At 42.1% G+C, this 23339-nt stretch overlaps 5 protein-coding genes and 3 pseudogenes across 10 annotated transcripts; 6 read left to right on the top strand and 2 right to left on the bottom strand.

Annotated features, from left to right (window-relative positions):
- Positions 1-186: 186 nt before the first annotated feature.
- LOC309607237 (histone H2B type 1-C/E/F/G/I pseudogene) lies at positions 187-3205 on the top strand (annotated as a pseudogene). Its single transcript has one exon. The product of its transcript is annotated as a histone H2B type 1-C/E/F/G/I pseudogene (transcript).
- A 28-nt stretch (positions 3206-3233) lies between these two features.
- On the bottom strand, positions 3234-4215 carry LOC309607240 (histone H2B type 1-C/E/F/G/I pseudogene; annotated as a pseudogene). Its single transcript has one exon. The product of its transcript is annotated as a histone H2B type 1-C/E/F/G/I pseudogene (transcript).
- A 322-nt stretch (positions 4216-4537) lies between these two features.
- On the top strand, positions 4538-9398 carry LOC309607234 (histone H2A type 1-B). Of its 3 annotated transcripts, none has more exons than XM_082345540.1 (3): positions 4538-5024; positions 5734-5802; positions 6755-9398. In XM_082345540.1, the coding sequence occupies exon 1, from the start codon at positions 4542-4544 to the stop codon at positions 4932-4934; it is 393 nt and encodes a 130-aa protein (XP_082201666.1). In that variant the 5' UTR covers positions 4538-4541; the 3' UTR covers positions 4935-5024; positions 5734-5802; positions 6755-9398. The 3 variants fall into 3 exon arrangements, with proteins under 3 accessions (XP_082201666.1, XP_082201665.1, XP_082201664.1); XM_082345539.1 differs by having other exon boundaries at positions 5587-5802; XM_082345538.1 differs by having other exon boundaries at positions 4538-5802.
- Positions 5798-6287, top strand: LOC309607230 (histone H3.1). The gene has a single exon (XM_082345534.1). The coding sequence runs from the start codon at positions 5862-5864 to the stop codon at positions 6270-6272; it is 411 nt and encodes a 136-aa protein (XP_082201660.1). The 5' UTR covers positions 5798-5861; the 3' UTR covers positions 6273-6287.
- A 39-nt stretch (positions 9399-9437) lies between the features above and the next one.
- Positions 9438-11958, top strand: LOC309607244 (histone H4). The gene has a single exon (XM_082345546.1). The coding sequence runs from the start codon at positions 11641-11643 to the stop codon at positions 11950-11952; it is 312 nt and encodes a 103-aa protein (XP_082201672.1). The 5' UTR covers positions 9438-11640; the 3' UTR covers positions 11953-11958.
- A 2814-nt stretch (positions 11959-14772) lies between these two features.
- LOC309607239 (histone H2B type 2-E pseudogene) lies at positions 14773-15151 on the bottom strand (annotated as a pseudogene). Its single transcript has one exon. The product of its transcript is annotated as a histone H2B type 2-E pseudogene (transcript).
- A 336-nt stretch (positions 15152-15487) lies between these two features.
- Positions 15488-19290, top strand: LOC309607231 (histone H3.1). Its single transcript, XM_082345535.1, has one exon. It carries the CDS (start codon positions 16348-16350, stop codon positions 16756-16758), a length of 411 nt encoding a protein of 136 aa, XP_082201661.1. The 5' UTR covers positions 15488-16347; the 3' UTR covers positions 16759-19290.
- A 1230-nt stretch (positions 19291-20520) lies between these two features.
- LOC309607243 (histone H4) lies at positions 20521-22663 on the top strand. Its single transcript, XM_082345545.1, has 2 exons — positions 20521-20869; positions 22536-22663. The coding sequence occupies exon 1, from the start codon at positions 20547-20549 to the stop codon at positions 20856-20858; it is 312 nt and encodes a 103-aa protein (XP_082201671.1). The 5' UTR covers positions 20521-20546; the 3' UTR covers positions 20859-20869; positions 22536-22663.
- Positions 22664-23339: the final 676 nt, after the last annotated feature.

Genomic DNA, 23339 nt, shown 5'->3' with positions numbered 1-23339 from the left:
TTGATTGGTTAGAAGCGTCTAAAAGCTTGCAACCAATTAAAAAGGAGAACTGCTGTCACGTAATTTGCATACCACCGAACAACGTGGAAAATTTATCCAATCAAAGTGTAAAGTTTTAAATACCATATTTGCATAGTAGCTCTACAAATATGTTGAGTGATGTTTTCATGACTTACCTTTTTTTTTAACTTGGTGCGGTGTTTGTCATGCCTGAGCCGGCGAAGTCCGTTCCTGCCCCGAAGAAGGGCTCCAAAAAGGCGGTGACCAAAGCCCAGAAGAAAGATGGCAAGAAGCGCAAGCGTAGTCGCAAGGAGAGCTATTCTGTGTACGTGTATAAGGTGCTGAAGCAGGTCCACCCGGACACTGGCATCTCGTCCAAGGCCATGGGCATCATGAACTCGTTCGTCAATGACATTTTTGAGCGCATCGCGGGCGAGGCGTCGCGCCTGGCGCATTACAACAAGCGCTCGACCATAACGTCGAGGGAGATCCAGACGGCCGTGCGCCTGCTGCTACCCGGCGAGCTGGCCAAGCACGCCGTGTCCGAGGGTACCAAGGCTGTCACCAAGTACACCAGCTCCAAGTGACCTCAGCAAGAAAGTGTTTTTCGTGGTTAGTCTCAAAGGCTCTTTTAAGAGCCACCCACTTTTTCAGCAAAAGAGCTGTAATGATTCGTCTCTAATATGACTACCATAATACTCAATTTTAATATATTGAAACGAACTTGTTGCTGTATGGTGCTAACACTTGAAGTACACAGCATTTTGGTTTGAAAACAAAACATGTATTTACATTCTAGGTAAATGGTAGCATAGCCTTCTCTTGCTTTCACAGCTCAGTTTGGCTACAAGGCTAGCCAAGTGTGGACATGTAAGTATCATTTGAACTGCTGTGATGTAGGGTGCCCTACGAACTGACTCCATGAAAAGTGAAGAGGATTTAAGAAATCCTCTTAAATCCTTGGCAATGCCTTGTTAGTGCTGTGTGGTAGTAAGAAGAATATGTACATGGATTCGATTTATTTAAAACAATGTAATTTTTCTAAGTATTAATGGGAGCAGCACAGTTAATGTGCATAGAAATTGAAAAGCGAGTATCACCGGTTCCAGGATAGGGCCATTTAATTGTAAGGAGAATTTTTCCAAGGTTTGGCTAATGAAAAGTTAGACCATTGCTGAACCACCATGTTGGGGCTGATGACACTGGCAGTTCAGGAAAGAAATACCCTTAAAATATTTTGGTGCCTCCTCTCCCTTAAATTATGTTATTTTCTCTCAGGGTGGATGTTATGATTATTTTGTCCTAGTCAGAAAAAAAAAAAAACAAAAAAACTTTTTAAATGAAAATAATTCATACCACCACGACTCTCCTGTCCTATGTATACATATATAAGGGTCATGAAAATTGACACTTTTCTCATAATTACAAACCTGCTTAAGTTTATAAACTGCCATAAACGGCATCCCATATGGAACAAATGCTAAGAATGTATTTACAACATATTTTTAGGATTTCAACCCTGGTAGGAAAAAGTACTAATAGTCTATAATCTTGTGTAATTAATGACTACCAGGCTTCCCACTCCCAACACAACACATAAATATACACACACAACATACACAAAAAAATACATAAACATTCAAACAATACATATAAAGAACAAAAGCAAAAATAAAAAAATGTAAAAGAATGAAAACTAAAAATACCAGATGGCTGTATATGAGAGTTTATGTTATTGTAAATAGTCAACTTTTGTTTTCTGTAGTCCCAGAGGTAAACATCTACACCAGGTCTATATGAGCTTTAGGGGAGTATATGAAATCCAAGAAATTACATACGGTAGTGTGTCCATATGTTTGTCCTCCCACCAGAACAGAAAGTATATAGCATTCTGTCACATTCTAAAAATACTGTCACTTACTGTGCTAGGCAGAATGATGCCTCCCCACTTATGTCTACCTTTTAATCTCTGGAGTCTGTGAATATGTTAGGATACATAACAAATGGGAATTAAGGTGGCAGATGGCACTAAGGTTGCTAATCACCTGACTTTAAATAGGATTATCCTAGGGAATTCCCTGGAGGTCCAGCGGTTAGGGCTCCGCGCTTCCACTGCAGGGGACATGGGTTCAATCCCTGTTCGGGGAATTAAGATCCCGCATGCTGCGCGGCATGGCCAAATAAATAAATAGGATTATCCTAGAGAATCCAAGTGAACCCAATATAATTACAAGGGCCCTTAACAATGGAAGAGGGAATCATAGTACAGAACCAGAGAGATGGCAGTGTGAGAATTTGGCCAGATACTGCTGGCTTTCAAATCTAGCAAAGGGCTGTGAGCCAAGGAACAAGGAAAACCCTCCAGGAGCTGGAAAAGACAGGAAACAGATTTTCACTGTTAGAGGCCCAAGCCCTCTGACACCATTTTAGCTCAATGAAATTCATTTCAGAATATTGATCTAAAGAACCATAAAATTATAAATGTATTGTTGTAAGCCACTGTATTTGTGATAATTTGTCAGACCACCAATTGAAAATCAAGGCACTCACGTTTAAGAATTATTGATTAATGTATTCAATGATCTTTAAGATTATAACTACATACGTTTAAATTTAAAAGTGTAAATATAAAAATGACTATAGATACAAGTAAATTCTTCCTAAAATTGCAGGCTCACATAATTTTGACATTGCTTTAATTTTAACAGCGGCAATTTACATTTCCTTTTTTTAAAATTTTTATTTACTTTTGGCTACGTTGGGTCTTCGTTGCCACGGGCTGCGCGCGGGCTTTCTCTAGTTGCGGTGGCCTCTTGCGGGTGGCCTTCGTTGCGGGGGCTACGCTTTGTTGCGGTGCGCGGGCTTCTCATTGCGGTGGCCTCTCTTGTTGCGGAGCACGCAGGTTTCGGTAGTTGTGGCTCACGGGCTCTAGAGTTCAGGCTCAGCCTCAGTAGTTGTGGCGCACGGGCTTGGTTGCTCCATGTAGGATCTTCCAGGACGGGGGCTCGAACCCGTGTCTCCTGCATTGGGAGGCGGATTCTTAACCACTGCGCCACCAGGGAAGTAACCTACGTTTCCTTTTTAGCTAGTGTGTCTAGGGTGTCTGATTTTAACAGCAGAAAGTCTAATTTCATGGAGCAGCACTTTGTTCATTCATTATAGTATTATTACTTCTGATTATAATACTATATCAAAAAGCTTGTCTTCATTAGGTTATTTTTACAAAGATAATTTAATAAAAGTTAAACAGGTTTTGGAAGAATGAGCAAAATCCGAGCTGAAGTGTTTCAGAAACTGAAACTGGACCACATATAGGGGTCCGGGCACACAGGAGAAGGCAGAGGTACTAGAATGTCGAAGTTTGGAGGGGAGGCCAGGTGGAGGTAAGGCTGTGAATTCTGTGGGGTGGGGCATGATTCTGGGAGTGTAGAATCCATTCTGGGGAAAGGGCCGGAGTAATCTGGGAACTGAAACCAACTCCTGGTACCAGAGTGCCAAACCATGGCTAGGATAGGAAGAGTTCCCTTTCCTAATCCCACCCAGCCAGCCTCCCTTGCTTTCCTAATTGAAAATAAGGTGTGGTGGACAGAAACTCTGGTTTTTTTAGTATAGAATATAGGAAGGTTTGGGAAAGAGGTGAAACAGAAAGAGCCTGTTTTAATAAGCACAAGGGCTTCTCTATACAGACTTATTTAAAGAAACAGCTCAGCCAACTCTGGTATCTGTGTTTAGATAGCATCCCCAAAACGGGCAACAAGAGAGCATCACAACTCCTCCGATGAAAATGTAAGTGGCTCTGAAAAGAGCCTTTGTTTTAACAGCACCTATAAACATTTACTTAGAGCTGGTGTACTTGGTGACAGCCTTGGTGCCCTCAGACACGGCGTGCTTGGCCAGCTCCCCAGGCAGCAACAGGCGCACAGCCGTCTGGATCTCCCTGGACGTGATGGTCGAACGCTTGTTATAATGAGCCAGGCGCGACGCCTCGCCAGCAATGCGCTCAAAGATATCGTTGACAAACGAATTCATGATACCCATGGCCTTGGATGAAATGCCGGTGTCCGGATGGACCTGCTTCAGCACCTTGTACACGTATACAGAATAGCTCTCCTTGCGACTGCGCTTGCGCTTCTTGCCATCTTTCTTCTGGGCTTTGGTCACCGCCTTCTTGGATCCCTTCTTCGGGGCAAGAGCGGACTTCGCCGGTTCAGGCATACTTGCCGAATTCAAAACGCCCACTAAGGTATAACTTTGATATGCCTGCTTACGTCTAGAATCTCGTCTTTTATAGGCGACCTATGCAAATAAGGTATTCAAGAATATCCAGAACTGATTTGATAATGCATTAGTGACGAGATTATGTAAATTTACTTGCATCACATCTCCTTTCTTATTGGTTGTCTAGTAAAAAGACGATTTTAACCAATCCTACCTCGTATTTGACAATTCCACCCAGCTCTATAACTGTCATCTTGTTGCTCCTTACAAAACATTTTTTTTTCGCTTTTCTTGTGGCTGTTTTTCCCCTGTTAGCCCTCAGTATGTCTGGGCGCGGGAAGCAAGGAGGCAAAGGTCGTGCCAAGGCTAAGACCCGCTCCTCGCGAGCAGGGCTCCAATTTCCCGTAGGCCGAGTGCACCGCCTGCTCCGCAAGGGCAACTACTCCGAGCGGGTAGGTGCCGGGGCCCCTGTGTACTTGGCGGCGGTGCTGGAGTATCTGACGGCTGAGATCCTGGAGCTGGCGGGCAACGCGGCCCGCGACAACAAGAAGACGCGTATCATCCCTCGCCACCTGCAGCTGGCCATCCGCAACGACGAGGAGCTCAACAAGCTCTTAGGTCGGGTGACTATCGCTCAGGGTGGCGTCCTGCCCAACATCCAGGCTGTGCTGCTGCCTAAGAAGACCGAGAGCCACCACAAGGCCAAGGGCAAGTGAAACGTTTAGCAGTTCTTCAGTCTCCGTTCTGAAAATCAAAGGCTCTTTTCAGAGCCACCCACTTTTTCCCGGAAAGCGCTGAAATACTTCGTAAGTGTAGGAGACGTGTTCAAGTCTTAATGTGTCGTTACGCTTAAGTTTTGTTTATACTAGCCTGTTAAAAGTTTTGCATTTAAAACTGGGAAACCGCTCCCATCTTTGCCACAAAGGGGTTAAATTGTTAGCCGTTGGTCACATTTTATGCACCATAAATTCTTAGAAAAATTTATGAAACTAGCTTTCTGCCATCCCTTTAGCTGAAAAGATGCAATACGTTTGTAAACTCACGTAAAGAATCCCTGTTAAGGGAATTCTGTGTCAGGACATAAATTAGGGTTTGTAGGCTATGGATAACGTATATGTATGTAAATGACAAGACAGACCATAATGCCTCATGTTGAGTGGTGGTTTTGTATGTGCACGAGGTATATACATTATTACATATACATGTATAATCAAACGAACTTGGTGTCCAAAAGTAATATATGAATAAAATAATTGGGAGAACAAAGGAGGAATAGCTGACCAATGACATGTCTGGGCGGGCTTTTTAAATTCTGCGAATGACGCCATCATTAGAATTGTTCAGTCCATTTGTTGTTTCTCTTTTCAGAAAAATGCAATGAATGAAATACACTGAAATCTATACTAAAGGAAACCTTACCGTTATGAACTCAATTCAAAGTGGACTGTAAACTTGAAATAAAATTTCGATAGCTCATTTAATCTTTAATGGAATCCAACCATATTTCTCCTGAAGGCAATGTGACAACCAATTGGATCACAGCGCGGGAACTAGGAATCAGACTGATCTGCACCTATAAATAAGGTCAGAACCGGCACCAGCACCATACTACTCTCAAGCCAGTTCTCTTTTCTGTTATCCTCATGGCGCGTACAAAGCAGACCGCTCGCAAGTCCACCGGCGGCAAGGCGCCGCGCAAGCAGCTGGCCACCAAGGCGGCCCGCAAGAGCGCACCGGCCACGGGCGGCGTGAAGAAGCCGCACCGCTACCGGCCCGGCACGGTGGCCCTGCGCGAGATCCGCCGCTACCAGAAGTCCACGGAGCTGCTGATCCGCAAGCTGCCGTTCCAGCGGCTGGTGCGCGAGATCGCGCAGGACTTCAAGACCGACCTGCGCTTCCAGAGCTCGGCCGTGATGGCGCTGCAGGAGGCGTGCGAGGCCTACCTGGTGGGGCTCTTCGAGGACACCAACCTGTGTGCCATCCACGCCAAGCGCGTCACCATCATGCCCAAGGACATCCAGCTCGCCCGCCGCATCCGCGGGGAGAGGGCGTAACCCAAGGCTATTGCTTACTCTGAACTGAAAAAGGCTCTTTTTAGAGCCACTTACTTTGTCGATAGAACTGTTGTAATGCTTTCCCTTATTTTACCTCCCTAGGCAGTTAATAAGCAATAATCCCAAGAAAAACCTCTCTCTACTCTTTCTTTCTGCCTTATAGCAGGATATAAATTCTGTACTGGAGACTGCACAGGCTGTTTAGACCAGAGAGGCTCCAGAGGAATCTAACAAACCTCGCTGTTCGTTTCCTCCCATATATTTACCTTCTCACAGTTTGTTGCCCTTAGAAGCCTAAAAGTGCTTTTCTTTGTCCTGTCATTTCTCTACAAATCTAGTCTTTGTTGAAGATGCTATGTAAACTGGAGTTATAAGCCACCTCTTTGGATTACTTTCTCCTGGGTCTCTGCTACTCTATGTATGAAATATACATGTTAACAAACCTGTTTATTTTTCCTTTGCTAATCTGTGTTTTGTTGCAGGGGCCCCAGCTGAGAACCAAGATATACAGCGGGAAAATTCGTGACCACCACCACCACCACCCGCCCTCCACCTGGGAAAAGGAAAGAAGATTGAATTAAAATCAAACGAGCAAATTTAGATGGAAAAGGTTTATTGTCCTATGGTACAATTATATTATTACCTTTACGTTATCTTTTCTACTGGAAAGAGATAATAGTCATCTCTAATGGACAAAAATCATTGAAATTTTCAATATCCTATAAATTAGCATCTAAATTCATAGACACTTCAGATATAGACCCTAATAAATAGTTAAACAGAAACTCTTTCCCGTAGAATAACTAAAAAACACTTGGGCAGGCTTTTTAGACTATGTTCTCATATGACAACAAAACGAAATTCAGTCGGTTCCTTTACCTTAATTTGATATTTATATATATCTTAACAGATTTCAGAGCTGTTCTGCAGTGACCAGAACCTTTCCTTTATCCTCAGTGAGCCCAAGCCTGATAAAGAGTATGCTTTCCTGTCTGCAATTTCCACCTTCCTGTATGCTGCTTACCAATGATGATTTGCCATGACGTTGAGTGACAAGTGTTCAATTTCCCGGGCCTAAAGAAAAAGGTGAAAAGAACCAGCACCTCTCCTAAATCCCCCTTTATTTCCAATCAAGTCACAATCACATGATATCTCACTTGCATTTTTTTTCAAAAAGGCAAAATCAGGATTCAGCAAATAAAAATGAGCATGTGTCAAAGAGCTTCACTTTTCAATAAATGAACCAACAGGTAAAATGCCATGGTAGGTTCAAAGAACATTTAATAAATTAGGGTATTTACAGAAAATGTAACAAAGATATGTTAGAACAGGATTGTTAAATTAATTTAAAATAAAATTATTTTATTATCCAATAGGTCATAAATCTTCCACTGGACAGAAATTATTTGCCTCTCTGCCAAACAAAGCTCTGCCAGTTAAGTAACTTCACTAATTTTGGTACCTACAGTCAATAGTAAATAGATGATCTAAGTACATTTTTATAATCCTTGTGTGGCCTATAACCTTGTATATTGGACATCATGGGCCCTCCTTTTTTCCTTACTTCCAAGTCTCAGACAATTTTTCTCACACTGAGGCAGGAGACAGATGAGCCCCAGGCTGAGCAGCTGGAGCTTGTCGCCTGTGGACAGATACTCCAAGACCAAGATAATAGCTGGAGCAGAGAGGGGCTGAGTCCTGCCCAGATAAAAGATAAAGAGACCACATGTACCTCATTCCTGAGGTCAAGGAAACCCTCCAGACTACACATGCGCAGAAACACTCCTTGGAGGTCAAATAAGGAGGGGGCACCATCCCATAGTAAGTGATGTCAACCTACCCATAGGCCTCTTTGCTAGAATCCATCTTGGCTAAGAGATGCAGGAGCACACATGGCAGGACCCTGAGATAATCCAAATACGACTCAGAACCGAGAAAAGCAAGATGATTGGCCAAAAGAAACCTGGAAGAGATGCCCCGTATAAGTGATTTAAACTACTGCGAGCACTCAACATTCTCTCTAAGTTCACCCATGTGTACCTATTGAGAAATGGAATATTTCCTGCCATATCAGTAAACAAAGGATGTCACAGTCAGCAGCACTTGCAGCCCTCCAATGTGAGCTGGTGAGCCCTGAGGGAACTTAGGAAGGAAAGAATACCCGCCATCTAGCAGCCATTAGACTGCAGCCACTCCATACAGTGAGCCCTGAGGAAACTCAGGATGTGAAAATACAGGATACTGGCCCCAGACAGCTGAGGTGCGTATCAAAGGAATGAGTTCGGTAAGCCCAGACTCTTGCATCTTCCCATACATAGAAAAGAGCTAAATTCCTTAACTTGAGATATCTAGTTTCCTTTAATTAACAATAATCTTTTGATGTTCCTGACTACCTGCCCTTTGTTGCAAAATGTCTATAAAACCTGGCTCTCCCCTAGCCTCCTAGGAGCGGTTCTCTCAGGGTTACTTGAGATGCTGCCTCCCAGGCTTTTAAGTCCTAAAAATCTCCGCCGAGAGGCTTCCCTGGTGCGCAGTGGTTGAGAATCTGCCTGCCAATGCAGGGGACACGGGTTCGAGCCCTGGTCTGGGAAGATCCCACATGCCGTGGAGCAACTAGGCCCGTGAGCCACAACTACTGAGCCTGCGCGTCTGGAGCCTGTGCTCCGCAACAAGAGAGACCACGATAGTGAAAGGCCCGCGCACCGAGATGAAGAGTGGCCCCCGCTTGCCGCAACTAGAGAAAGCCCTCGCACAGAAACGAAGACCCAACACAGCCAAAAATTAATTAATTAATTAAAAAAAAAAAAAAAATCTCCGTCGAATAAAACATAACTCAATTTTTAGGCGGTGAATATTTTTTAAGTCCACACTATTCACGAGTACTCTTTTTCCTCCTCATAAACACTTTAGTTGTTTCAGTACTTCCCGTCTCTTTGTGGGAATTCATTTCTGCAAAGCCAGGGGGCCAGGGGCCTTGTCACTGGCCACTGTCCCTGGTGGTCTGGTGGCTGGGATTCAGCACTCTCACTACCGTGACCTGACTTCAGTCTCTAGCCCGGGAACTGAAAGCCTGCAGGCTGAGGCCACCCAAGATCAACACAGTGAATCCTTACCAAAAAAAAAAAATATATATATGTATATATATATATATATATATATATATATATACACACATACACACATATATGTATATAAATATATATATAAACTTTCAAGATAATTTCTATGACACAACGTGGTATAACTCCTTGACATTCTTATTTTACTCATGAATCAAATAATGGACACTTTAACTTTTTATTCTTTCTAGACTCCAAAGTAATTTACCTGATTTTTTAACCTCATTCTCTCTTGGTCTTTACCTACTTTCCAGAAATAGTAAATTGTTTTCTGGCCTTCCTTCATTTAAGGAAATGCTTTCGTACTTCTACTAAATGATTTCTTTTCTTCTTTTTTTTAATAAAACCACTGAGTGCACAATCTATCAATCAAAGAACACTCATTGCTTTCATAATCAGTTCTGAATGTTCCCTCTCAAGAAATACAATTTTGGGAAAAAAAAAATAAGCATAAATTTTCAGGTACTCTCCATTTCCTGATATTCTGCCCTTGAAGAATTCTAAGGTCAACAATTTTTCTAGTATTCATCTTTTCTTGCCTTGATAAGTAACGGTTTATTCCACAAGCCTGCCTTAGTTCTCTAATGTGATTTTATTTTTTAATTTATTTTTGCAATGCTTCATTCTAGTTGAGATGAGTATCTGTAATTGGGTTTCTTAGAAATACATTGAATGTCCACTGTGTTCCAAAGCCCATGATAGCAAGGTTGGATACAGAGCAAGAAACAGAGAGGGGAAAGGAAAAATTCTAGAGCACCACTGACCAAAGAAAACAATGCAAGGCAAACATTTAATGAAAAAATTTTCAGTAGCCACATTTTAAAAAGCAAAGAGATGCAATATTTTAAATAATATATTGCATTTAACCCAAAACATCCAAGATATGTTCATTTCAACATGTAATAAATATAGAGATATTATTAATACAATATCTTACATTCTTTTTTTCAATCTAAATCTACCAAATTGGGTTCATATTTTAGTCAATCTGACACTAATTTTTTACTGGAAATGATTTGTATTTAAATTACATACACTTTATTGTTTAAAATTAAGTTCACATGCCCAGGTTGTTCAAACACACCTAAAAATTTCCAATAACTGAAATGGAGTATCAGCCTTTAAATTTAAATTAATTAAAATTAAGTAAAATTAAAAATTCAGCTCCTCAGCAACATCAATCCCATTCCAAATGCTCAAAAGTTATTCCTGACTACTTTATCAGACAATACAGTCCTAGGGGGAATTGTGTTTGGAGCATGGAGATGGCAATGGAGACTGCGGGTTAAATTGGGGGAGTTATATAAATTTAAATGTAATCATGTAAGTTTAGCACTGACTTCTTACATAAAAAGTTTGCACACAAAAAGATATGGACATTATGAAAGCAACTGAACATAGGCCCAGATGGCAAAATACTAGATTGAGAGATTTAAGAATATTGGGGAGAAAGTCAATCTGTGGAGCATGAAGATGGAATTTCCACAGGTAATTACAGTAGTCCTCAATGACTGTGTTGAGCATTTGACCAAAAATTCACCTTTTGATTTTCAGAACACCTTTGTGATGTCGGGGTTAACATTTCCATTCTACAAGTGAAGAAAATAAACAAAAAAAATAAGAAAACACCTGTCACAAAACAGGTCCTGGACGTCAGAAGGTGAAAGGTAGCAAGTACTGAGGGCGCAAGCAATGGAGTCATACCTCCCAAAAACAAACACGCCAGCGGGAAAGCCTTGTTGCCCAATGGATTTCAGAAATTTCCTCGCTCCCTAAGACAAGTTTACCACCATAACTATTTCACGTTCATTTAAAGTATACAAAAATGCTTCTCTGGGAAGAGAGAAGGCAGGGACTCGTTTGCATTTCAAATATGCGTTTAAAATGAGAGGCAATGTACAATTTCGGTTAATGACTTGGCCTAAATATCCAAACTTGAAAAACAGATGCTGGCTTAATAGGTACAATTATTTCATTCCCTTGATAAACAAGAGAACTTTTTTAAATGCCCTTAAACAGGAGGTGTTAAACTGAATTCAGAGAATGAGCAGACAAAGCAATCTTCTCTTTTCGGCTCCGCCCCACTGACGCTCGGGCATGGTGGGCGGGGATAAATTAGGTTACGAACTAGCCCCTCCCCCTACCCACCCTCATTTGCAGTTTTCAAAAAGGTCCGCTGCCGGGTTTTAAATGCGAATTTCGGTTTGCTCTCCATATTTGTGAGTACAGTACCTGATCTAGTGGCAGTGATGTCTGGACGTGGCAAAGGCGGGAAGGGCTTGGGTAAAGGGGGCGCCAAGCGCCACCGCAAAGTTCTGCGGGATAACATTCAAGGGATCACAAAACCTGCAATCCGTCGCCTGGCTCGTCGCGGTGGAGTAAAGCGCATCTCAGGTCTTATTTATGAAGAGACCCGCGGGGTTTTGAAAGTGTTTCTGGAGAACGTAATTCGAGACGCGGTCACCTATACCGAGCACGCCAAGCGCAAGACTGTCACGGCCATGGATGTGGTCTACGCGCTCAAGCGCCAGGGACGCACCCTTTACGGATTTGGCGGTTAAGTCGGCACCCACAAACTAATTTTCTGTAACGATGCCCAAGGCCCTTTTCAGGGCTACCTAACTACTCGTTTGAAAGAGTTCGTTGCACTGAATTGGTGTTTTCAGTTTTTTTGGTCAGGAACTTGAGTTCTGAAGTTTGTTAGATTTTTGGGTGCAGTTGCTTTAATGCAGCTCATGTTTGCTTAGGTTTGAGTGCATCAAACGTTTACACCGTGTTGCAGTTCTAATGCCACACGATTGCTTTTCCAGTGTAGAACCCTTAAGCGTCCCACATTGTTTGAATAGCATTTCTGATTCTTAGGAATTCTCGGTCTTGCAAAATTAACCAGTGAACTTTAAGATTTTACTAATTTATTAGGTTTTCCGAAATAACGGCATTACTGTTTGACAATAAGCTATGAAAAGTGTTGGGGGACAAATATAGGTAATGCCTTATTGGCCTGCTCAAATCTCACTCAAAACTTTGGTAAATTTTATTCAGCCCCTAGTAGGGCAACTCAAGGGAAGAGGTATAATGAAAGAAGCTAAGACTGTAGAGAGTGAAGGCACCCATGAGGAGGCCCAGGTGGCACATGGGCCGTTTCTTCTCTCCCTTAAAAGCATTTATATTTGGATTATATAAACTGATTACCAGATGTTTTTTAATCTACAAAGAATTTGGGATTTGTCTCCTGCCTTTTCAAATCTATTCCCTGGTAGTCTGTAATAAAGCAACAACTTTAATTCATCTCAAGAATCCTCCGGTTTCTTTTCTCAACTATAATGTCCGAAACCGAGCTACATGGGCATCTAGCCCTGTGCTGGGACGCCGCCACACCAAAGGTTTTCTCATGTTGTCAGTATTTGCAAAGGAAAAGGGGAAAGAAGTCCCCAAATTAATAAATGAACAAATTCTTCTGTGTCTTGGCTTCAAAAGAAAGTCACTGGAAGAGGCCTGTTTAAAAGGAGTTCAAGGTATTAGGTGCCTTTTCCTTACATAGGTTTCCTGCCTGCAGGCCATTTGAACCAATCCCAGTACTGTGGCGGCAGGGGTGTGGGGAGGGGGTTGGGAAAGAAGGAGCAATTGTTAGTTAACTGTCTTTTGGTCCTGCTGGGTCCTGTGATGGTCTCTTAAGGTGGCCCCCAGGATTTCCCCTCTTGAGGTTCACCCTTGTGTGATCAAGTCCCTTGAGTGTGGATGTGACCTGTGACTTGCTTTTAACCATCAAACCAGGTGACCATAGGTGACAGGATGTAAAAAAATTTGTGTATATGACTATGTTATCTAGGATTGTAACATCCTTGACTCTTGCATGCTGGTTTTGATGAATCAATTAACCCTGTTGTCAGGCCCAAATGACAAGAAACTCACAGGGCTATTTAGGAACTGAGGGAGGCCTTCAACTAACAGCCCATAAGGGCTTCAAGCCAACAGCCAACAAGAAAATAAGACCCTCCGTCTTAAAACTACAAAGAACCAACCAGTAAATGAGTTTGGAAGCGGATATTTCCCCAAACATCCAAGAGACCTCAGTCCTGCATAACACCTCAATAGCATCCTCACAGAGGACCCAGCTAAACCCTGCCCAGACCCACAGAATCTGTGAGATAATACATGTGTGTTGTCTGAAGCTAGAAATTTCAAGGCAATCTGTTATGCAGCAATAAAGACAGCCAACACATTTGGCATCTTCATCAATCCATGTCATCGAAAATGACAGATATGATGAACTGAAACTGCAATCTTTATCTAACGGAAAACCTACATTAAAAAAAAAAAAAAACTTTAATGTGAACAACATTGTTTCACAACTATGTGAACCTCTACTCACACACCCAATACTGACCTGGCACATACATTGGTAGTGTCTTGCTGGCCGCCCAAATAGCAAGTCTATAAGCTGTGAGAAGCACTAAAAGCAATTTATCAAAGTCATTTTGCTTTCAGCAATACAGAAACTATCAAAATATTAACTCGGGAAAACTGTACATTTCATTCCATATACCCTGTTCTCCCTGCACTTGTACATCTTTTCTTACTCCTGTTTTTTGTTTCTTCTTTTTTTTTTTCCTCCTGTGTAAATGAATACTGAACCTAACACTGACTGAAGGCAAGGAATACAAAAATGAAATATAAAAGAAAAATGAGTCAAATTGAGTATTTCAGACCCCGCTTCAGCACCATGTAGGGTTGATTATATCAATAATAGCCTCAAGACCAAATAAAGTGAAAATATTTTCTTTTTAATACAAATTTGAAAATTCACCTTTGAAAGAGTATACTTGTAGTTGAGATTAAACTCTGAGGTTCCAGTAAATACCCCAGGCCTAGTCCAGTATATACTGTATAACTGAGATTCAGAGCCTTTGTAAAGTATGAACACCTTCTCATGAGTTAATATTTGTGAAGCACATAAAATTATTTTGTTGTAACATGGGCATTATATTTAAAACAAGGAACCCAAATACAAGTACCAGCATTACACAACTTTAAGTCCACAGCTACTCACTGTAAAATTTTCAATCTAAGCAATGACTAGCTACAAGAACAATTTAAAGATTTTAAGAAATAAAAACACAAAACCCAGAATACTAGAACTTCCTACTGGTTCCTACAACACATATTTCAAATTCTTTGCTGCACTGAAGAACAAAAATTCAAATAAACCTCTCATACTGCAATACTGTTTCCTGCACTTTAAAGAATGACTGTAAAAAAAAAAAAAAAGAAAAAAAACATGTTTTTAAAATACTGACAAATCTTGATATTATAGCTCTCAATATGCAAAAATGAGTGGCTCTAAAAAGAAACATTGTGAAGTGCTAAAGGCATAGAAAAATTTACTTGGAGCTGGTGTACTTGGTGACAGCCTTGGTGCCCTCGGACACGGCGTGCTTGGCCAGCACCCCGGGGAACAGCAGGCCCACGGCCTTCTTAACCTCCCTGAATGTGATGGTCAAGTGCTTGTTTCAATGCGCCAGGAGCAACGCCTCGCCCGCGATGCAAAGATGTTATTGATGAACGAGTTCATGATGCCCATGGCCTTGGACGAGATGCCGGGGTCCGAGTGGACCTACTTCACTTTACAGACATAGATAAAGATAGAATAGCCCTCCTTATGGCCGCACTTGCGTTTCCTACCACTTTTTTCCTAAACCTGAGTCACTGCCTTTTTGGAGCCCTTTTTTGCGTTGGGACAGACTTAGCCGGCTCTGGCATGGTAAACAAAGTGAGCAAAATTGGTGGATTAAAAGAACGAAAACAAAATGGACATCGCGAGTATTTACATCAAGGATATACAAACGAACACTCACAAAGCTAAACTTTGATTGGACAAAAGCTGACCAATAGGTTACTAGTATGTAAACTAGGATTCAAAAACTCCCTTTTTTATTGGATCAAGAATGAACCCTTTTGTATATTCCTATTGGTTGATTTACAACACTGTTATGAGACTATAAATTCATTCACAAAAAAAAAAATCAATGTTTTTTTTTGTAATTAAGTGAAAGTCTTCGCGTTTGGATACGGAAACCAGGTAAGAATAATCCTGTTATCTAGCCCAGTCCAGTCCTGACCGCAGTTCTGTCGGGTTTGTCCGGGACACCTTGGGACTCTCAGAAAGAGTCCCGAAATGCCGGCCCATTGCAGTGTTATCAAGAAAGACTCGATCGCCGCCATCTTTTTAAGGTTCCACATTGCAAAGCTTTTCATGACGGCTCTCACCATTAGACCCAGGCTGACATCTTAAATGCATCAAAACCAAACAACAGAGCCAAATAACCAGTTTTGAGTCAAAGACGACACTAAAGATCCAGGGATTCCAGGATATTGGGATTTCGCTGCGTGTCCCCTGAATAATACAAAATTCCTTACATCTTAACAGTATTTCCTAGAAGACCATGTTACAGTGAACTAGATGTTTACGGTCAATGTGGAACAGGATTCATGAGATGCTTAGACGATGGATTTTTAAATAGGGGGAAGGCCTGGGACTAAGATCCGATGAAAACGGGTTAACTGCAGAAAATGGCGGGTATCTAAAGTCTAAAGAACTTTTCCGAACACATTCTATTTTGTATATCCAAACAGGAGAAAAGTTGAAGAATATTAAATGAGTAATGTGTTTTTGGACAATACTTGAGTGTGTGGGTATTATCGATAAAACAGCTCGGAAAAAAAAATTTTTTTTTTTTTTTTTTTTAAGGGGCTGGGACGATGTCTGCTAATTGAAATTCACCAATCCCAAACTTGCACCGAATGGATAAACCAATCCTAAATCGATCGGAGCACTTCCGGAATTTAGCAGCGGATGACTAACAGGAATTGCCCACAATCCAATCAGAGTGATTCTGTTCCTGTATAAATATAGAAGCAAACCTTCCATTTTAGTCCCTTTATTTTGCAGATAAGTAATGGCGCGTACAAAGCAAACCGCTCGTAAGTCGACTGGCGGCAAAGCGCCGCGCAAGCAGCTGGCCACCAAGGCGGCCCGGAAGAGTGCGCCGGCCACGGGCGGCGTGAAGAAGCCGCACCGCTACCGGCCCGGCACGGTGGCCCTGCGCGAGATCCGCCGCTACCAGAAGTCCACGGAGCTGCTGATCCGCAAGCTGCCGTTCCAGCGGCTGGTGCGCGAGATCGCGCAGGACTTCAAGACCGACCTGCGCTTCCAGAGCTCGGCCGTGATGGCGCTGCAGGAGGCGTGCGAGGCCTACCTGGTGGGGCTCTTCGAGGACACCAACCTGTGTGCCATCCACGCCAAGCGCGTCACCATCATGCCCAAAGACATCCAACTTGCCCGCCGCATCCGCGGGGAGAGAGCATAAATTATTATTGCCAACAAGTGCCAACTTAAAACCCAAAGGCTCTTTTCAGAGCCACCTATAATTTCACTTTGAGGAACTGTATCGCAAGGGAACAGAAAATCCCCGCGACCCCCACCAAGACAAGGCTGGAGGAGGGCAGAACTCCCTTCTCCCCCAAGTATTCTATGTACCAACCCCAGGAAAGGACAGTCACCCCTGCACACTCTCTTTCATATAAGAACAGGACATTGACCCCTGAAACTACTTTTCCTCTGCAATCCTTAAAATTATTTGAGAAACAGCCAGGGGAAAATAGGTGATATATAAATATTCTTATCCTCTTAACCCCTAAAAGAGAAATAAACCTTCCATGTGAAGATATCCTTATACCAGTATGAGAATAGAAAGTATCCTTAATAGAATTTGGGAATTAATGCTAAGAAAGCTGTGTAAGCAAACTTCATTTGTCTGCTACCCCAAGTACAAGCCATATATATGTGTGTGTGTGTGTATATATATATATATATATATATATGTATGTATGTATATATATATATATATATATATATATGGCATATATATATAATGTAAATATATATATAGCCTGCTTTGGTTACTTCGGTGGTCTCATTTCTGAATGACCTCTGTGCATACAAATTGTTTTTTTCCCCCGTTAATCTATGTCAATTTAATTATTAGATCAGGCAAAATAATTCAAATTTCCCTCTCCCTGATACAAGAAGTCCAGGGATGACGTCAGGTATGAGAAAAAGGGTGGGTCCTTGAGCAACCTGGAAAGCATCCTAGGGATGCTTTACGTGACATGCACACACATACACGTGTGTGCACATGAACATGAACATATTCAAGGACCCAGGCTGAGTACTACTGGAGAGCAGTTTGGTGTTAACTTATTTGCTTCTGTACTGAGCAATACATCCTCTGGTAAAGGTCGTCATACTTTCTGTACTGAAAATAGAGACCTGGTACCCAAAAAATGGGTTCCATGGGATTTCCAGAGTTCAACTTCCAGCAGCACCACCAGCAGAGTGGGCAGCAGTGGTGTCAGTGATACAGTTGGGCATAGCACTAGTGCACCAAATCTGGGGCCTGAACTAATAAGTATGTTCAGCACACCAGGAATGTATAGGTTGTTGCAGCATATAACTGAAAATTCAGATTGTGCAGAATGTGTCTGCACCCTGCATGAGAAACATGATATAGTCACTAAGGCAGAACTTAGGCTTTGCCATAATCACCTATTATTCATCCTCAAAGAGCCAATGAGACAACAGCTCCCAACTTTCTTCTAACAAATGCAGAATCCTAGGACAAACCCTAGAGCAATGCCAGGTTTGTAGATTCAGTCAGGTTTTACAGACGTTGGCAATGGGAACGCCCAGCCTTATTCCTGGGTTTACTCCAGGTCTGGGGGGATTAGGCAACACTGGAAGCTCTTCAGGAGCTAAGTGAATACCTCTGCAGAAAAGTGAGAACACACGTCCCATGGCAGGAACCAAAGAAACTGGACACCAACAGTTTATTTAACAAACGTTGCAGACTGTTACTGGAGCAAATCCTCAGCTACAGAAACCAGAAGTCACACTTCAGAAACAGTGGGAATAGCTCAGTGCAATGTTTTTGAACCTTGAAGCAAAGCTGCAAGTGATAATGGCAATGCAATGTGATTTCTATGTGACTATTGAAAGGCTTTTTAGGCTCCCAGTCATCATCGCAGCACTTCTGCCATTTTAAAAAATGTAATTTTCAGGTGGAATGCAGGAAATACAAAAAGCAAACCAAAATTGGGGGGGCGGAGGAGCTGGGGAGAAACAACAAAAATTCTGTGCATGAAAGTCCATAACAGCTTTATTTATAAATTAGAAACAACTTAATATCTTTCAACTGGTGAATGGTTAAGTAAATTCTCATACCCCATGCAATGCAATCCTACTCAGCAATAAAAAGGGAGGCTATTGATACGTGCAACTACCTAGATGGGTAATGCTTAGTGAAAAAAGCCAGTCTCAAAATGTTACATTTTGTATTATTCCATGTATATAACATTCTCAAAATGGCAATTCTAGAGGTGGATAACAGATTAGTGATTGCCCCAGGACAGGGGAGAAGTGGGTGGATGTGAATATAAAAGTGTTACATTAAAGAGTTCGTTGGTGATCATGGAACAGTTTTGTGTCAGCGTTGAGATGGTAGTGACACATAAAATTGCACAGGGCTGCACACACACACACACACACACACACACACACACAAATGGGTGCATGGAAACACTGGTGAGAGCTGAATAAGGCCTGTAGGCTAGTTAAAAGTACTTTGCCAATGTCAATTACCTGCCTTTGATATTATAATATAATAAGATTTCACCATTAGGGGAAACTAGGTTCGAGGAACTCTAGGTACTATTGGAGCAACTTTTTGTGAATTTAGTTATTTCAAAATAACAATGTAAAAAGAGCTGTGATCTTTCTTTAGCAGTTGCTACTGTGTATTGCTTTGGATTCCAAGGCTTGTTTAACAAATTAATGTTCTTTTTTTGGTGTGTTTTGTTTTGTTTTTGCATAAATAGCAGTGTTTTCCTTTCTTCTGGCTGTTCTAGTGATGAATTGTTCTAGTGATGTCCATTGAACAGAAGTTTGGTTCGTTTATGTTGGTGTGTGATTTTTTAGCTATTGCTGCCACTACCTCAAAAGTAAATTGAGTTTTGAAATTTGATATTTGTAATCTCAAATTTACTGATGGGGTAATTTGGTTGAGCTACTGCTCAGATCTTAGGACAGTGTGCTTGGTATATCATAGTGTGAAGTAAAAATAATCTCTTATTTTGAACATTCTATTTATTCCAAGGACATCATTTAAATCATGGTGCTCCCATGTGCTCGACAATTTTTTTTAAATAATATAAAAATCTAGGAAAGATTACATTTTTACTTCTGGCACTTGCATAAAGTCTCTTTGCCTAACATTGGCATTTATGATAGCTTTGCATGAGTTCCATGCACCAACCACAGGAAAGGACAATCACCCCTCCACCCTCTGTCCTCTATATAAGAATAGGGTATTATTAGCCCCTGACAATTTACATTCTTTTCCTCTGCAATCCTTCACTGTTCAAATTTATATACTTACTCTGTATAAGTGAAAGCACACTGTACAAACTGGTGTTATATTAGAAATGTTCTGAAATCTTTCCATGTGTCTTAGGCCTGTCGGTATTATAAATACTTTGTTTTTAAGAACAAAGTCCAGGGCGATAGAAATTTATTGTTCACGAACTAGATGCTATTTTGTTTACAATAACTCCATTATCCATAGTATTGATCCTATTTTATGGATAAGGCCACTGAGTCTCAGATAGATTAATAAACACGCCCGATAATACAGTTTGAGAACAGCTTGCTCATGGATTCCAAGCCCAAAGCCTGGCGTGGTTGCTTGTCAATATATTTATAAATTTGCTTTGGGAATTTGGGCTTAAAGGCCAGTGGCAAAGATCCAAGAATATATGGAATGGATAAATCTTTAAACACATACAAACATACTTAAACGAGGCAATTCCCTTTGTGTATACGTTTGATGCTTCTGTTTAAAGATTCTTATTTTCTGAATACCAGTAAAACGCCCTAGCGCCTGTTCACTTCAGGTCTTAGAAGCAAGGGGCGGGGACTCAGTACGGTTTCCCGCCTTTCTGGTCTTTCAGTTTTCACAAAGGTCCGCACAATCGCTACATAATGGGCTGCAGGTTGTTAGCGTTAGACTCACTCAGCTGCTGTGTTTAGTTTTTCTCTACCATGTCTGGACGCGGCAAGGGCGGGAAAGGCCTGGGGAAAGGAGGAGCCAAGCGTCACCGCAAGGTTCTGCGTGATAACATCCAGGGCATCACCAAACCTGCCATTCGCCGCCTGGCCCGGCGTGGCGGGGTGAAGCGCATTTCCGGTCTCATCTACGAGGAGACCCGCGGGGTGCTGAAGGTGTTCCTGGAGAACGTGATCCGGGACGCCGTCACCTACACCGAGCACGCCAAGCGCAAGACTGTCACCGCCATGGATGTGGTCTACGCGCTCAAGCGCCAGGGACGCACTCTCTATGGCTTCGGCGGCTAAGATTGAACTTTGTAAGGTTTTTCTTTTCTGTAGCAAAGTTAAAAGGCCCTTTTCAGGGCCACCTACTCTTTCTATGAAAGAGCTCACACTTACCATTTGGTAGCATGTAGGGTAGTTCGGTACAGATGGGAGAAATGAAGCACAAAAACGTTGCTTAGCCATAGTTGGGTCTTCAGTCCCTAAGGTGTTTTCACAATGCTGGGGGTGTTACTATCGCTGTTGCTGATGTATAGATTAACTCTGAGGACCAACAGGTGGCTAGTGGCTAAATGTGGACACGCAGCTGGTAAGTAAAGGGTCATGAGTTCTTTGAGTAGAAGTATTTGGGGTGTCTCCACAGACACTAGAGTACAGCTCTTACATGGCTTATATATATACTAAATTAAACTAAACTATGAAAATGTGACAAGACAAAGGAGCTTGGGCTAGGATAGTTAATGGTAGAAAAGGAACTAGGAAGATAAGGGCTAGTTTAACAATGCAGAGTTCTTTCTGCTTTAAGCTTCCTATCTGGTGATAAGAATGCTATTTTCTTCCTGGTACAGGGAGGGAATCTTCCATATGGGAGTTTGATTTCCTGTTTTTAGACGGAAAATAGGTCAGAGTGCTCTTTTGCACCTGCTGTTTTTCAAGTGCCTTTAGCTCAAAATAACGCAAACCAAAGTGGCATATTTTAGGGTGACATATTCTGCCACCCTTCACCTCCAAGCACACTACCAGGCAACTTTCCCAGAGGTCACAGAGCAGAAAGGCTCACAGACCAAATTAAAATTCTTAGAAATTTTAATCAATTTAAACCATGTTGGAAAAAGCATAGGGAAATAGATGGACAGCACAGCATACTTAGGATAAGACAAGCAAGTGGAAGGTCCTCACTAGATGAATCCTGTTATTTACACAATGTTCATATAATCTTTGCTCTCTGCCACATCAGCCTTCCTTCCTGATGATGGGCTTCTGAGGACCAGAGTTAAGTTGAACAAGGGGACTGAGCAGGTGGAAGGTAGCTGGGCCAATCACACACAGTTGCTCTATTAAACATCCAGGGGTATATTTGCTTGGTCTATAGTTGTCACTCACCAATGGGTTTTGTCTGCATCCTATGGACAGAGGTCAAGTGGGTGGCTAACTTAAGATATAAAGTATGAGATGCCTCACAGATACTGAGAATTTTATGTGCCTCATGAATGTGTGGTGCCTACTTGGTCCTTCAATCCCATCCTCTCTGTGTTCAGCACACGTTTAGTCTCTGAGTCTAACGTATACTTAGACGTAACTTAACGTATACTCAGTCCTTCGCAGAACTGAGCACTCTTCAGTAACATAGTGAATCCCCCTTACACCTGCCTCCTCTCCCCTCACTCTTCCCTGCTCTTTCCTCAGCCAAATACCTGCTACTCCTTCTGGGCCCGGCTGTCATGTTGAAACGGGGCAGGACCCTATGGTTCTTGCCCACCCCCCTCCCCCCCAGGTCCTCAGCCTGACTTTTGTCTGTGGAAAGACTTTAGCCAAAGAATACGTTTAATCAGAGAAGTGAGAAAATACAGAAACAAAGGAAAACTGTCAAAGAAGACCAAATAATAATAGTTTAGTCCTTAAGCATAGTCAAGGACTTTTAGTTCCTCCTCAAGGGCTGTAGATAATATTCTGAGCCACGTCCTGTAAGCTGTCTTGTAGGTACTGAAACCCCCGCCAGGTGGAAGAAGTTAACTACATGATGACCAGACTGTAGGCATGACATAAGCTGCCACAAATCCGAGAAATGGCCTCAAAGAAATGGGAACAAACCGACCCTGGAAGTAAAGACTAACTGTACTTAATAATCAAGATGATGCTAGTCAGACCACCACATGACCAATTTCAAGATGCCTGTGAGAGCTGACTGTACTGTTTCTGCATGTAGCGCCCTCCCTCAGCCTGGAAAAGCTCTTGCCCACTGATTGTCAGTGGGGGGGAGTCAGCCTTTGGACAGGCGTTCGCCCTCCCCCTCCCCCCGCCCCAGTTGCTGGCATCCAAAATAAAGCAAACTTTCCTTTCTACCAACCTTGCCTCTTTATTGGCTTCTGAGCAGCAAGCAGCCAGACCCCACTTTCGGTTACAATATGACCTTCTTCCTCATATCCTCATCGTTCCCTTGCCTGCAAAGGGCTCTAACAATGAAATTTCTGACCATCAGTGTTCCTACTTGAATATAGTCTATCTTTATTTTTTCTAATTGTTTTTGTTTAACCTTCTGGTTCAACCAAGCTATAAATTACTGGAAGTTAGGGCTAAGCTTTCTTCTTTCCTGGTGTCACTCATATTTCAATGCATAGACTGAAAATTCAAGGAGGATACACTAATTTGGGGCAAAACACAATTACACCCTTATTGTGTAGCCTTCAAACCCAGCGTTGGCAGAGGCAATCTGCCACGGGCCCTGAGGGTTCTTACTGGGTGTGCCAAGAATGCCATTTATCAGGGTTGAGGAACCTTAAAGAA

This window comes from Balaenoptera borealis (genome assembly GCF_965194805.1).
Source record: "Balaenoptera borealis genome assembly, chromosome: 12".
NCBI lineage: Eukaryota > Metazoa > Chordata > Mammalia > Artiodactyla > Balaenopteridae > Balaenoptera > Balaenoptera borealis.
Note: the sequence above shows the minus strand (reverse complement) of the source record. Positions and strands in the feature narration are given on the sequence as shown.